This window comes from Epinephelus lanceolatus, chromosome 12, assembly GCF_041903045.1.
Source record: "Epinephelus lanceolatus isolate andai-2023 chromosome 12, ASM4190304v1, whole genome shotgun sequence".
Taxonomy (NCBI): Eukaryota; Metazoa; Chordata; class Actinopteri; order Perciformes; family Serranidae; genus Epinephelus; species Epinephelus lanceolatus.
The window spans coordinates 41,306,442-41,323,006 of NC_135745.1; the positions used below are offsets into that span (position 1 = coordinate 41,306,442).

Consider the following 16,565-nt stretch of genomic DNA (forward strand, 5'->3'; position numbering starts at 1 on the left):
AAATATTTCTAAAGCTGTTCTAATACAAGTTTAAAACAAACTATACATTTTTTTAAATTTTATCTCAGTTTGCAGTCAGGTTCAAACCTCATCTGTTAAACTTGAAGCTACAAAAGCTCAAAATGTTGGTCTGATAGGTGAACTAGAGTAAAGGTCACATACACTGCAGCTCAACTCATATTCATATCACTCGTACAATTTTCAATTCAATACTTTATTAATAACTGGTGCAATTGAAAAGACAAAAAATAAAAAAATCAAGTAAGAATACATTTGCATATTATATCATCAAAACAAAATATTCAAAGTGGTCTAATACAGAATAGAAATGGCAAGTTTTTTTTTTCAAACTGGAATGAGAAAAATGATGCACAGCTCTGAAGGCCACTAGTGTAAAGTTGTCCAAACTTCCCTTAAATGAAACCTAAGAACATCAAAACTTTTTTTTTTCTGACCCCAAAAAAGCTGCTGTCAGTTAATTCACACAAAGCTGTCTGTAATATCCACTCTCTGTGTTTAGAGAGAGTTTGTTACTCAAAGTGTGATGGCTGCATTTACACAAGAAACAGCAGATTTGATTTTGAACATCGTTCTCTTGATATTTTCCTTCACATCTTGTTGTGAAATGAATCCCGCCCTGTAGGAGGCCACAGAGGAGCTCCACAGGTCCTTCTGTACTGAGCCATCAATAAAACATTTATAGAAACTGTGCAGCTAATTTTGTGCTATTTTTAATGTTGTGCAGGTTTTTGGCCAGTTGAAGTTATGGTTATACACTGTCCTCAGCTTTGTAGCATTTGGCACATTTTTCCTATAGAGAACTGTGTTTTGTTCCAGACGTAGAAAACCTCATTCAACATCTGACATTTGTGATGATGCAAATAAAAACATTTGCTTGAGACTGATGTGGGTTAAATGTCACCATCTTGAAAGTCCAACACAAGTCTAATGGTGAACTATGAAAATGGACTGGAGGGCCAAACATTTTGTTTAGCAGTTGACTAAAACCTTGAAGTTAAGAAAGGTGGGGTAGACGATGGAAAAGGGAGAAACTGTCAATGCACACACTGACACAAGTGGAAGTTTATAACAAGTGCTAAACTAGACACTTGTCATGAAAGCCTGGTGACAGAAACTCAAATTCACGGAGTTACAAAAGCTAGTTGTTCCATTCATGGATGTATAAAGAGAACTGGATGCAGTGTTGGAAGTGGAGCTCCGATTATCCTAATGAAAGCTTCTCCGTGGTGTGTGAAGCCAAAAAGGTTTGACATGCCGGTGTAAAAATACTTGGATCTTCCACATTGTTGGACCCATAGAGCAGGTGCACTAGAGCAGGCTAACTTCCATTACGTAAGGCTATAAACAAACTACACTAAAATCACATGACTTAATGTCATCACCAGAACAAGGCTGTAAAGCTGTGTTTGGTGTTATGACCTTCTGTCGTTTCCTTTAGCCACCTGTTAGCAACCGCCTTTTTTAAGACACTCAAAGGCTTCAAAATTCATGAGGGGAGTATTCACTGATAAATTTAATGTCGCAGAAGAAAACATGAAAGTTTCTTCAGCTTGTGTTAGTCACAGACCTTATTTCAGGTTTCTAACGAAAAACTCATTCAAAAAAACTCACCGACTTTGAAACAAGGGAACAAGGAGTGCTGAAATCAAACTAATTTTGCATTTGGGATTCATTCCTTCACCACTCTATTGGCTTTAAAGTCCAGCGCACTTCCTGCGGGCCTTGTTTTGTTAGGTAACACCACTGTATAGAGCAGCTAGCCCAAAGTGACAACAGGACTTCAGCTTGCTATGAAATCATATTGTATTTTCTAATCTCATAGGAGTGTGTGACCTTAATGGAAACATCTTAAAACATCTGACTTAGATGATGTGTAAACATGTCTAGCTTATAGAAGCTAGCATTTCCATGTTAACAAGCAACCAACAACCAGTATGTTCACATGCACAATCAAGTGGAGCTACAGTTAAAGCTCGACTAGGACATTTAACTGGACTACTGTCCTTGTTCCAGTATACAAGCACGGGAGGGGAATCCATTAATTGATCAAAGTATGTCTGACTCCTCTACGATAGATGGTGATATGCCCTCTTTCAGCTTGTCCGTATTGGACCTTTTTCCAGTTGACCAATTACGTCACAGACCAAACAATCGACAGTTGCGTTAGCTACAGTTAGCTAGCGTCAAACTGGTACCACGATGGACAACTTTACAGCTCTGGATGTAGATTTCTCCATGTTGTTACTGGCTTCTTCTTCTGTTACACATTTAATGTTTGACTTCAGGGTCAAAGCCCGGGGTGGAAACTGTGGAGCATGTGCAGAGCGCCTTGGCCTGTTTGGGTCCTGTTTACTGCGTGACAGTAGTAGACAGTAGTCCAGTTAAATGTCCTAGCAGGAGGAAATCGACTCCCATTCGCATTGTCTGGGTGTGTTAGTCCGACTTTGATAAATTCAATTTAGTACGATTCAGTCAGACTAACATGTTTAGATGTATCTGAAAAGTCGGTTTTAGTCAGACTGACACAATAAATCGATTTTCTCTGATGTCACGTAAACATACAAGTTACTACAGCTAGCTAGCATTTTGGAACTGAATTTGACCGTGAATGGATCTACAGACTCGCCACGCCCAGATATCGGACACCTTCTACACACAGACAAAGTCTGTGCAAAGACTATTTGCCTACAGCCAAGTTCTCCCATGGATCTGCACATGGCAGCTAGTTGCAAGGTTTACAACCAAAGCCTGTTTGATTTCATGACAAATTACTTTGTAAGGTTGGCAACATGCTAACATTTCTGGAAATAGTGTGCAGTACAGAGACTAGGTCTAGAACGTGTTTAGCCTAGCTCAGCACAAAGATTGGGAGCTAGGGGAAACTGCTAGCTCCATCACAAGAGAGAAAATATACTTGAAAATGTGTTTTGTTCTGTCTTATAATTAGTCTAAAGATCATGTATGTATGGTAAAATGTAAACATTTCATAGTTGTTGTTTTTTTGTCCGTGTAAATGCAGCCATCCACACAGATGTTACATCAGCTTTGTGCTGCAGTTTGACAGCCATAGCAAGAAAAGCATGATCGGAATAAAAAATAAATAAAAAATACATTGAAAAGAACCATACTGTAAAAGGCCAAGGCACAAATAATTCGTAGCAATTAAGATGTCCATAAAATTACAGGTTATGTAGAATGTGTGGTTCAGTGCATTGCTTGGTATGCAGTTACAGTGAGTACAACCATACTGAACAGAAGAATCACAGCAAGCACTGTTGCCCTCTTGACTACACGGATGCCATAAAGTGCTCCTTTTCATTCAGAATCGATGCACATACAGACGAGGTCACTCACAAAGAGTCGAAAACATAAATGACACACATGGAAGTCGACGCACGCATTGAGATTCACATGTAAGAGGGCAGAAATGTGTGGAAAACGCTTGTTTTAAGTACATACATGCTTCATACAAGGACCAGATTCTGGCTTTGAGAGACAGGGGAAGGATTTTCATTTCATAAAAAAACAACAGAACCAACATGTTACACTGTATGTAGGATTAAAATTAATGTTAAGCGTATTCAGCCTTTTGTACGTTATTATCCCTGCAGGTTCACTAAACTGCTGCGTTTTCGAGCTTCTTGAGTGTTGTTTCTACATTCAGAAGAGAATTTCCTGCAAGACTGCTGAAGGATAAGTGTTAGTGTGAATAAGTGTGAATGGCTGCTACAACAAGTACAACCAGTTAAACCAGTGTGTCCTCTGTGAAATTAACTAAACATTGTCATTGTAGTAAACTGTCTTTTGAAGTCATCAAGATAAACTCCCTGATTACAATGCAGTGTCCAAAAACTGTGCTAGAACATCAAAACGTCACTGAAACTTAGTGTAGTTTGTACATGTTTCAAACAACACCAATAAACAAAAAGAAAAAAGCAGGATTAGGGGCTCATTTGGGCGCCACAACCAAATTAGGGAGTACTTTATTTAAGAAGATGTTTAGAACTGTAGCAGTGACATTTCAGCCCGTTCTCATTCCCAACTCATAAAATACTGCTGCTTTGTCAGTGATGTCAGCTTCAGACATCAACACAAAGACACCCTTTCGTGGCAGTATGATACACACTGGGTGCATCAGTTTCAGAGGCAGAAGGGAAGAACCCAATTTGTCAAATGACGCCACTTGGTCAGTGGACGTCAGTGCAAGACGCAGACGCACAGAGGCACCCTTCTTGGCAGTATGATACGCACTAGGCGGCGTTAGTTTGTAACGCTGCTGGCAGCTACTGTAATTTAACAAAAAGTCCATATAGGGTGGGCGAGAGGGGTGGTGGCTGTTGTTTTCCTGTGTGAATTTAAAGCCAAACCATTATGTTTTTTTTCTAAACCTAACCACATGCTTTTGTTGCTTAAATGTAACCATGCAATTTAGTTGGCTAAACCTAAGGAAAAAAAGTGTTTAACCTTTGTTGTTAAGTTTACTTTAAAAAAGACCATTTGTATACACCGAGCAGAAACTGTACATTTCCTGTGAAAACATTTATTTTGAAAGGACACAAATTCATGTAACAGGCGTAAATTCAGACGTCGTCCCTCAACGTCCAAAACAGACCAATGAATTCTCACAGAACGGCGCGTGTGATATCCCATGTAACTGCAGACCCAACAGTTCATATGATATCCTACGAATTAGTGCCCCAGGAATGACATCATGCCCTTAATGTACAGTCACGTAATTAACGTTAACTTACAGAGGCTAGATGTAGACAAGTAAAGTTACTGTGGTTAGGTTTTTGACAAGAAACGTGGTGAAGATGTGCGTTAAAATGAATCAAAGTCTAAAGTTCACTGGGGAACGTTTTTGTGACTCATCCACTACCACAACCTGCCTCCTTACAAGAGCACTACTTCCTTGTTGACTCCTCTCATGAACTCAGCCTTTCAAAATATGTGGGATATAGACAAATTTGGGTACGGCAAGAGAGATGCAAGAGAGTATCCAGCGCATCATATTTTGTAGGCCCACTGAAAAAGCGGCAGTATTTGACGAGTTGGTATGAGAACGTCTTGGACAAGACCAACTTACCAAATCAAGGGAGAAAATTAACACCAGGCACCACTGGGAACAATATTGTTCATCAATTCAAAAGATAGTCCAATAAAAATTTGTCATTTGAATATTTCTGTCTGAATTTACTGCACTTTTTGTGGTCCAAACTGACTAGTAGTAAAATGCTAAAATGGCATATAAGGATTTTTAAACGAGAGAACAAACTCCTGCATGACTGGTTAAAGTAGATTCTTTTGCAAAAAGACCAAAGACATGTCAGTGAAAAGAAAAACAGCAAAATGCTGATTGTCGAATGAACAGTTAAACAAGATGGAATTCATTGTTACTTATTGATGCCCACGGAGTTGAATCTGAAGGGTGACACAAGAATCTCTAAAGTGTCAGTCATGTTTGTACAGTATTCTTTGCTGTTTTCTATTTAATTGTGTACAAACTGATAACCCTAATTTGCCTGTGCACGGCCAACTAATGTTATCAGTGCTGATGGGAATGGGCATCATTGAAGTTATCACATAGACATTTGAGTCACTCTTGATCCTTTTCTGACATCTTAAGGAAACATACCAGTCTATCAGACACACAGCTGATTCAGAAGAGTAAGAGGATAAAATGATCAGTACAGTAATTACTGGAGCAGGACTGTAAATGCTTCAACTCTTCAGTGACCTCATCGGTTGATTAAAACCCCTCCAGCAGATCTAGGAGACAAAGTATTGATTCACAAGGAAAAGTGGAGGGAATAAGTGAGCGTACGTGCTCAGGGATCAGTGCACAGAATCAGATTACAATGTAGTGTAAAGGGCTACATTGACTTTGTCAGTTTTATTTGTTGGTCACCTGACTGAGTTGGTACCAAAGGCAGTTTGGTGTCAGATGTACAAGTGGACACTAGCAACAGCCTGTTAAATTTTATCCAGGCAGTATAGATGATAAATGGTAAATGGACCTGCATTTGTATGGCACCATTCTAGTCATCCCACCACTCAAAGCGCTTTTTTTTTTTTTTTTTACACATTCACCCATTCACACACACATACACTGGTGGCCAAGGCTACCATACAAGGTGCCACCTGCTACTCAGTTGTTGTTTTTTTAAACACACTCACACACTGATGGAACAGCCATCGGGAGCAACTTAGGGTTCAGTATCTCTGTCTCAGACATGCAGAATGGAGGAGCCGGGGATCGAATCCCTTATCCTCCAATTGGTGGACCACCTGCTCTACCTCTGATCTGCAATTTAGCATCGCCTTAGCGGTGTCTGTATTAACTCATTAACTCAAACAGTCTGTGAAAAAAATAGTTTTTCCAGCAGATATCTTAGTTACAACATGATTGAGCTAGCAAAGCAGTTTTGTGTTGCTATGTGTGGTATTTATTCAGTTTTGGGAAATCACGATGTCTAGAAAGCATCAGCTGACAGGGACAGCTAACAGCAGCAGTAAAGCTAACATCAGGACGTCATCTGTTAAAAGCCCCCCGTTGTCGGATACGACATGAAACTACTCCAAGTAGCTCAATCATGTTGTAACTAAGACATCCACTGGAAAAAAAAAAAAAATTCACGGACCGTTGATTGAGTTAATACAGACACCGCTAACGGCTAACAGCTAACTACGTCCCTACATCGCCCCGGTCAAAATGGTCGCGCAACGATTACGTCACATCCAGAGCCCGGTAACTTTACAGGAACCTTCCTCCTACTCCGCTCTCTCAATGGAGACACAGCGGTTGAGAGGGCCGAGCAAGAGGACGTTCCTGTAGTAGTTCCTGCCCCCCAAATAGTACCAGGAACTTATTCAGTGGAAACAGGCCTAATTATGTGTTTTTGGGCGTTTGAATCTGGGGCGCCGTCAGCCTGCATTAGGTGGAGTTGTGTTGCTACCTCCTCTCCCCTTGGATCTCCGCAAGGGATATGAGGACTCTAAAACGTCACCTGAGCCTCCCTCGGCATATGGGTGAGTAGATAATGGCTGAATTTTCATTTTTGGGTGCACTATCCCTTTAAGAGGAATATTGGGTTTCTCTGGAACTCTAACTTTTTAGCACATTAGCTAACGTTAGCTTGATAACAAAACAAACTAGCTACTGATGTTGGTTCTCCAGCTGCACAAAGACTTCACAACTGAATCCCTTTATAATACACTAAATTTAATATACTAAATTAATATACTAAATACAGTGTGTGCTGCCTGCTCAGCACCAAACAACAGGAGGAAAGAACTAAAGAAAGTCAAGCACATATTTTAGCGGCCTGGACAAATGACAAAAACTTACTAGAGGAGAAAAGTCAGTATTTTTGTTGTATATTATGGTTGTTACTGTCAGAACTACTGAAGCAGGGGTGGCTGTGACTCAGGAAGTCGAGCGGACCAACCAGATAGTCGGTGGATTGAACCCTGGCCCTTACAGTCTACATGTCGTTGAGTGTCATTTGTCAAGATACTGAACCCAAAATTTCTCCTGATGGCTGCAGCATTGGTTTGTGAATATCTATGTTTATCTGATGAGCAGATGTGTGGTAGCCACGACCAGCTGTGTGTGAATGGTTGAATCGTGTCTGTGTCACAAGGTGCTTTGAGCCGTCGCTAAGACTAGAAAGACACCTAATAAATGCAGTCCATTAAACCTTTCATATTCTCTGACCAACAGTCTAAACTCCTCAAAAGCCAGAAATATTAATATAATGAAGCGCTGTGACAGGGTGATGATCTAGTGGAGAGGTTTGATGTGAGGTCATCACTGGAGAATGTTTGCAAAAACAGACAGTGGAGTGTGCTCACAACTCGTACAGAGCCTTCACAAGAAAATAACAGTAAAATGTTTTCGCACTGTAAAAAGTAATGCTAGCACTTGGAATACTTGAAATATTGAGGGAATAATTTGTGCACACTGCAAACTGCAAATAAAATAAAACAAAATTAAAAAGTAATTTATTCTCATTTTCCATCTTTTTCTTCTCCAAAAGTTTCCATTATTGGAAGGAATTTCCAGACATGAAACAAAAATCAATTTATCAAGTTAATTGAAAACAAGTAAAATAATGTAACACTAATGGCAGATTAAAAATATTTATTTATTGTGCACATCAACTCATTAATAGTGTCTGAATTCCTGAGGAGAAAAACTTCAGGTTTATTTGAGTAATAAATTATAATTGAAAAACATTTTCAGTGTTTGCTAGCATCACTTTTTCCCCAGTGTATCTTGGTGTCTTGGAAGACAATTTGTAAAGTTTTAACAATTCACAATATAGAATGTTAAATTTAACAGTAATTTGCCGGTGTAAATACAAATATACCAATGCTGCTGTATTGTTATTTCCATTGATGTTCTCAAACTGATACATGCATGTTAATTTAGAAAGGAAGCAATAAGAGTTTAAATTCCAACTGGAAGCAATTTTGTATTTTCCTGTAAATGGAACTTGATGTGCGAGGCAACAAAAACACTGGTGTTCAGTGAGTTCGGAGAGTGAGTTCTTTCTGACGTTAAAACACGAGCAAATCCGCTGTGAACGGACGCAACAGTTAAACATTGATTTGATATAAAATAAAAGAAACAAACGAGAAGTGAAACATTGCAACCTTTACATTTCTGTGCAGCTGAAATCATGTTCAGTGAATGAGCCAAAAGCATCAACAAGCTACAAAACAGCATTTTACAAAAGCAAGACTGCACGGTGTGCTAGTTTTAAAAAAAGACAGATCACTACGGAAGGAAACAGAGTTCACATTCATAAAATCCTGTGTGGTGTGTTTGGTGTGTGGTGAGATGGAGTGGCACTGAAACACTAAATACAGAATGACGATGTGGAGCCATTCTGAGTGATGTTTCTTGCTTCAGAGGCACGATGAATGAGTGTCTACAGGGATATATCATCATGTTATATCTATATGTGGTGACAATTTGTGTCCGCATTGCAAGATAATTGATTTTTATAATATATAATTGAATGGGCTTCAGTAGCAGAAGGTAAGTAATAGTAACTGTAATACAATAAGATAAATAGATAATAATAATAATAATACGTGTTGGTTCACCTCGTTCATCTCACAGACTGTAGCTGCGTCCACACTGGGCTTCAATCTGCGTGCTTGTTTAAACCTACTTGATGCACAAGGCGGGTGGAGTTTGCCACATTCAGACAATTCAGATAAAGTCAAATAAATTTGTGATTAAATTGAGATGTTTTATCAAACCACTCTGCATTGTTCTTTGTGGTAGAACCCATTCAGCAGGCACCATTACAGGGCAACGATCACCAGCCGCAGCCATGGGTAAAGTATCCCGTTAAAATCATTTAACACGATACTTTTAGATTAGCCCTAATGGCAACGGCACGTAACCATGACCCAATGATCTCTTAAAATGACTTTAAAAATAGATGGTTTCAACCTCTGACTGTAAAAATAATGGACGTAGCTAGCGTGACGTCACCCAATGGTTTGTGGACTCCTGTTTTGATAACTCAAGTTTGGTATTTTGGCCGTCGCCACCGAGGACGGTTGTTCTCAACTCGTCCAGCTACATGGTCCAGATTTCATGTTAGTCGTACCTTCCTCAGTTTTATACATTCAGCGTCATACTTGACCATGACGTCGAGCTAGTTTGCTGTCTCTGTCAAGTGGCTGACCGTTAGTCACTCACTCAGTAGGAAAACCTCTGTGTTGGAAATTCACTGTAATAAAAAATAAAGTGTGATTTTTACAATCTTGACACATTTGCGCGTCACTTGCCGTCCATTCAGAATGAACCTGCAACCCACTTTTGGACTGTGACCCACCAGTCGAGAACCACTAATGGAGGACACTATCGGCACAGCTTGTTGCTCAAACTGGCCCGCCCTTAATTTTGCTATAACTTTAATAAACCAAAAGAAGGTATAGAGTTCAAAACCGTTGTTTGGGACCAGGCTCTAAACATGTTTATTTCTGCTGTAAAGTTGGGCATTTTAACATGGAGGGTCGGTGGGGATCGACTGGCTCCAGGAGCCGGCCTCAAGTGAACAGTCAGCGAACTGCAGTTTTTGGCTTTATTTGTAGCACCAGAGTTTTCTGCTTGGTTTGAACAGTTTCTCTCTTTGCCTGCGATAAGTTGGGGTGATAATAAAAGAAGGTGATAATTTACAGTATGTCCTGAAATACAAAAGAACAGTAGCCATGTTTCCATCAGCCTGTTTAGATGTGCATCTAGAAGTATCGCATCGGAAAATTATGATGGAAACGCCAAAATTCGAATTAAAATCCCCTGATTTGCACAAACTAAAATACGCTCGCTTTAGCCGGGTTTTGGTTGATTCGAAAAAATGCTGATTCGCAAAATGGGGGATGGAAACAGTTATGTTCGAATTAAGTCTGACGCAGCGCACCTCTCTCCATGGTGATATCCACACTCCGGGTCGGGAAGGCGGTAATGCATTTGCAAGCTGGTTGCCAACCGCCTGAAAACGTAGAAAAAGAAGAATGCGAGACTTGTTTTGGTTTGTTTGTTTTTCTGCAGAAAACTTGCACGAGTTCGTAGTTTTCACCAAAGTCCGTACATTTAATGGAAGCACACAGGATTTGTATTTCTTTTAATGCGCATTTCCCAATGATTCGAATCACTTTTGGATGGAAACATAGCTAATGTCAACATTCTTCGTCACCGCCTCTTCCAGTTATATTTGTAAATCAGGACATCTTGTTGCGTGTTATCCCACTTAAATGATGCTGGGTCATTTAAGATTTCCTCTTACAAACCAACATCTATTTTGAAGGAACACTCAATGCTTCCTCATACCTAAATGACAGAATAGGTTGTTGAATTCATTTTTTTTTGTATGCCTCCATGGTGAACGAAGAATCCAAAAAAGGCAAACATTCTTCATGACCTGAAGTCACTGGGGACCGCGTTTAACAGCAGCAAAACTTTATCAAAAAATCTGTTTACAAACTCTCACACAACTTGTGCAGTATAATCCAAGTCTCATTTATCAACTCGGTCTCATTCCAAAGTTTTCGAATACCACCGCTTCTTCAGTGACTTCTGGCGTCAGACACTGTGGAAAAAGCCGTCCTCAAGTCAGCATGATGTTGCCCTTATTCTGTAACGGTGCCTGGCAGTGTTCGGGGGAAACACAACCAGACAGCAATGCAAGTTAGGGGACGAAAGTGGATGGGTCCAACAACCACGACCCTGTTCTTCTTTCCTACACCTAACCATGTGCTTTTGTTGCCTAAACCATACCGCGTGCATGTGTTGGCTAAAATGTTACCATGCACATTTGTTGTTGAAACTTGGATTGGGTTTAGGTAAACAATGAACAGGGTTAGGCTTTACAATCACACGGGAAGCAAATACCAGCCTCCTGGGTTAAAGCCGGTGGTTGTTGGTTCAATCCACCGCCCCTCCCACCTGCCCTACTCTGACTTTCGACCCCTTAACTTACATCTTTGTGTTGCTGCATTTCCCCCTGAAGCCGCCAGGTGCTGTTACACAATAAAGGCGACCGGCTGCATATCATGCTGACATGAAAGGACTTTTTTTCATTGGTGTCTGACGTAGCCACTGCCCAAGCTCCAGTATTCGACGAGACTTTGGAGTGAGACCAGGTTGTGCAGGCCTGCGAGGAAGACATGTTATTCATTAATTCAAGGTTATGTACAGAGAAACTAAAATACTAGAGGTCATTCTGAGGGCAAAGTATTCCTTTAAGTTACATACGTAAGTTAACTTGCGTTACAAATCTGATGCAAGTTTCTAAGTTAAAATAACTCAGTGCTGTCTTTTGGTTTCACAAAGGACACCAACAGCAGTTTAAAGACGTTGCAACACGACTGGTTTGTACTCATCACTGTGGTTTTCTCCGGTTGTTGTTGGCTGAATGACCATTTAACTTACTGTTACAGACCTCTGGCTTTAACTTAGACAAACCAGTACAAAACTCCACTTTCCTGATGATTAAACTAAACACACAGCAGATGTGACCGCACTCTGAGCAGGTTCCCGTAAACCACTGTTGAAGCCCGGTGTGGAGGCCCCTCTTAAAATCGGACTCTGAAGGTGCTGTAACATGCTATAACTGTGTAATAATCCGTGTGTAGATATAGTTGGTTGTCAAATATTACATTCAGTATCATTGTGGCTCTAAATCTAAAGTAGTAAATGCTGTTTAGGCCTATATGTGATCTGCTGTAAAGCTCTTTTTGTGGTGCTCAGACTCGTCTCGTTTCGGCGTCTGTATCATCAGAAAGCTCTGCCTCGTCAGCCAATAGCTTACTGGTATTTCTACACGTCTCCCCAGTCTTTTCAGTATGTGGTGTTGTTGCTTACAGCGTGAGTTTGTGTTCATAACTGGACATTTGAGTTGCTCGCAGTGCAGCCGTGGACGATACAGTAATTTGTGTTTGTTGTGAAGAAATTTCGATAAAAAAGCACATTATGAAGATGAGTGTTTTTAAGCTGCATTATTAAAAAGATTTGTTATTGGACAGAAAAGTACGTGAAGTCAGTTTTGTAAACAGATTCTGTTTATAATCAAACGTCTATAACTGATTTTCGGTATCTGATGCTGATCTTTGGAGATGTTGAGCTGTGTTGTAAACACTGGCTCATGGACACATTTATTCCAGCTCTCTTAGATGAGTGGATGACCTTTGCTGTAGAAATTCCATCTAAAGTTTGACCTTTTTTTGTCATTATTCTGATATTCAAGCTCTTAACAGTAAACTTTGGTATGTTTCAACGTGGACCTTTTTTTTTGTAGAGACTAATTAGAAAAAAAATTTTTCCACAAAACAGGCTGCAATGTAATCACTTGGGGAAATTGCGCACTGTCACTTAACACCCATTAATGCCCTTTTTCCCACCAAAATTAGCCCATGTGTGCAGGTTTTGTAAATGCAGGAAACCCCGTACAGGCCATAAACTACTTTCCCACTGATAATAAACCAGAGTCATATACACAGCTCCTTTCTGTTTTATTTTTAATTTCTTCTTGTGTCACATTCAATGTCACGGATGGGCCAGACAACAGATTAAAAATCAATAGAGAGCAGGTGTTGGTGAGTTTTTGTCCAGTGGGTAAGGGGCTTAAAAGTGCCTGTTACTGCTACTGACAAGTTCAGATTGTGTCTGTTAACATTATGGAAAAGATCTTTACAGAGACAGATCAGAAACAGCCCTGAAATCACCACTGCCAAACCCACCAGACTCCATTTAAATAAACAGTAATTTTAGCATGTACAGAACCAGCATATGTTCACATCTAACTGGGTGAATTAAGGGTTTATTTCAACCAAACCACAGTTGGTGATTGTTGGAACAGTGGAAAGAAGAACCAAGACAGCTTTTGTGATTTTATTACTTTCTAAAGACTTCAAATGAAGTGTGTTGTATGATGATTAAATTAATGTTCATTTAAATAGAGTCTGGTGGGTTGGGTGATGGTGCTTTTGGGGCTGTTTCTGGTTAAACAAAAAGAATCTTACTCTGTAACAAAAAGGTCTATCTCTGCAGGGATCGTTTCCATAATGTTGTCAGACACTTAAAATAACAATCTGAGCCTGTCGCTAGCCAAAACAAGTACTTTTATTGGACGTAAATTGACGATGCACAACTGCCCCAAGTGGTTACATTGCTGCCAGTCAAGTTTGGTTTCTCCTCAATACTAGACCAATTTAAAAAATGTTTGTTCCCATTTGTCACTTAGACACAAACACATGGGAAAATAGGGTCCAGGTAAAAAAATACCTAAGTTTATCTTACTTTACCTTTTGACAACAAACTTTAAGTGAGACCTTGGCTTTGTATGCATCATGCAACAACATTTTATCTGCAGTAATAGAATTACAGCTGTTTTGGGCCAATTTTCAACTATATGTTTAAACTCAGATTCTTTAAATGGTTGTGTTATTGTACTCAGGTGCCAGGTGGTGGAGTTCGGCACGTAAAACACTGTGTGATAAAGTAAAATAATCAGTGTTTAATTTAAAACTTTTTCCTCTATGTAGGTACCTATTAGTGTTTTAGCGACTGTCTTTTGCTTTAACAAATGTAAATCATTTAGGTAATATTCTCTTTAAGCAGTGATAAACTGAAGTCAGACGCAGACACACAGGTGGTTTATATCCCTGAATTCATGTGCCAACAAAGCAGCAGAGATTTAGTGTTTCAAATTCTGTTAAATTGTTAACTTCTTTTGAACTGGAAAGTTTGTATGCATAACGTGGTGACATACAACTCAAGAGCACAGTGGTGTGAAGACAAAGTGATGGGATCAGAGGTTCTGGTTTGGAACAGAACTGATCCTCGGAGGATTTACAGCACAACGTGAGAAAAGCAAAAAGTGGTGAAACACGACTGCCAGCAACTAACCAGTGTTTTGTTACCCAAGTCCCTCTTTCTCTCTCTCATTCACAACCTTTTTCACACACTCATCCACACATACTCATCACACATACAAAACAAAGAGACAGGAGACTTTTGGTTCCATTATCACCCTCCAACCGTCACCCTCCAATGGTGCATTATCATGCAAACCATGCAAAAAACGATGAAAATGTATTCATATAAAAAAATAAGTGTTACAAAATGGCATAGCAAGTATATGTATCCATTCAATCGCTTTTTCCGTTTCCTGATATCCTGAACTTTGCAGTGTCTACACTAAAAATCGCATGCGTTACATGCAGTGCGGTTGGCTTTGCAGCGATAAAGCTTTTGGGTGTATATAGTATGTATATTAATGTTCTTTTTTATTTTAGCTAAATTTTTGCGAAGAGTGCGCTGTACAGAGTTTTACTTTACAAACTGTCTGTTTTCCCTTTTTTTCTGGGCAGTCTCAATGCCATGGCTCTCTGTCTGGACGGTTGGTGAGATTGGCGTTGGCCTCTGAAGGTCGATGACCTCGCTCATGACCTTGCAGCATCTAGGCAGATTAGACCCACCTTTCCTCCAAATGGTTTGGTCCAGAGGTGCGGCTTTGACCCAAACTGATTTGGGTTTAGAGGCGTGGGTTGGATTTAAGGTCTTAACTCAGAGTTGTGGATTTCTGTGTGGTCACATGAACACCTCTCAAGGCGGCGTATTCCACACAGCATCACCAAATCCCTCTCCCGTGGAGGAGAGTGGCAGGGGCCCCCCACTGGGTGTAAAGGGGTCTGTGTCCGTGTCTGTCTCCCCCTCTGCCAGGTAGCTCGGTCTGGGTCTCGTCCAGCTGGCGTCCCCGGCTGCCATCCCGGCCCCCATTGAAAATTCCCCCCCTTCCTCCCGCTCCCCAGAGATGCTGAACCCGCTCGGCGAGCGCTCCAGCTCCTCGTGGTTCACCGATAGTAGGGAAAGCGGCGAGTCGCCCCCCCGCCCCCCTGTGGTCCTGCCCGGCCCTGTTGACAAGTCCTGCAGGGAGCTGATGGGCAACACTGTGGGACGCTCGGTGTAGGTGGGAATGGCAGCTGGAGGGTGGCGTTGGTGGAGGTGTGACGCTGGGGGTTGATGGTCTGGAGGGACGTGACTTCCACCAGCCAACCCCTCTCCACCTCCTCTTCCTCTGCCATAATACAGATTCACTTTGCTTACAGGCATCTGGTACGACATGTGCGGGAACGCCTCAGCGTAGTTGAAGAAAACCCGCCGGATCTCACCATTCCCCGTAGGGTCGCAGGCCTCCAGGGTCATGTGGGCGGCGCCGGCAGAGTCTACCTGCAGATGCTCAGTGTGCTGGATGTGCATGTCCACCAGGAAGTCTAGCTTCTTCTCCATGTCCTCCACCTGAGACAGAGACATGTTACACCAGCAGCACAGACTCATGATCAGCTGTTCCTAGTAAAAACATTTGCTGAGTCAGGGTGAGTTAGAACTGCTAATAAACTAACAAGCCTCTTACAGTCATGGGTACTGTGTAAATGTATCTGCTGTCAGTGGTAAGGTCACACTTGGGGTTGGTCAGTTTTGGGTAATCTGGCTTTCTAAAAGGCCAACACCCATTGACCTGTTACTAAATGGAAGAGGCCTTCCCTTTTGGTCCAGTGTGGTTAGAGAAGAGGTAATTAGAGCTGATGAAATTTTAATGTTTTGCCTTTTATTTTATTTTCTGTCAGCTGACTAGCTGTGTTAACTGCCCAACCTCCGGTTTCCACAGGTTTCTTGGCCACTCTGCAATGAACACCACCTTGGAGGGAGCCAACGTTAGCTTGCTAGTGGTGCTCTCAAAACTGAGCTGCTTACTCATTGGGATGAGCTGGGGGGAGACCGGAGGGTGGTCACAATGTTTCCACATTAACACTGTTGGGTTGGGACTGCATTACTGGCAGTAATGGCTACATGAGCACTGCCACTAGCTACCTCCCACCAAACCCAGGTGGTGCACAGTGCAGTTAACTGAGGAGCAGCTAAAGTAACCTATAAATCGACATGTGTAACCAGTCAGAAATATTGTCAATGGTTTTACTGTTGACATCCCTCGTTTGGTCACAACAGAAAGCAACACAACGAG

The 16,565-nt window shown here is 41.1% G+C and overlaps 1 protein-coding gene across 1 annotated transcript in view; it reads right to left on the reverse strand.

Moving 5' to 3' along the window:
* Nucleotides 1-230: 230 nt before the first annotated feature.
* The window catches only part of kcnq3 (potassium voltage-gated channel, KQT-like subfamily, member 3), a 210,234-nt gene continuing 193,899 nt past the window's right edge, over nucleotides 231-16,565 (reverse strand). The window contains exon 16 of the mRNA XM_033649653.2: nucleotides 231-15,841. Coding sequence (XP_033505544.1) covers nucleotides 15,149-15,841 — 693 coding nt within the window. The 3' untranslated portion in view covers nucleotides 231-15,148. The remainder of the gene's footprint in view (nucleotides 15,842-16,565) is intronic.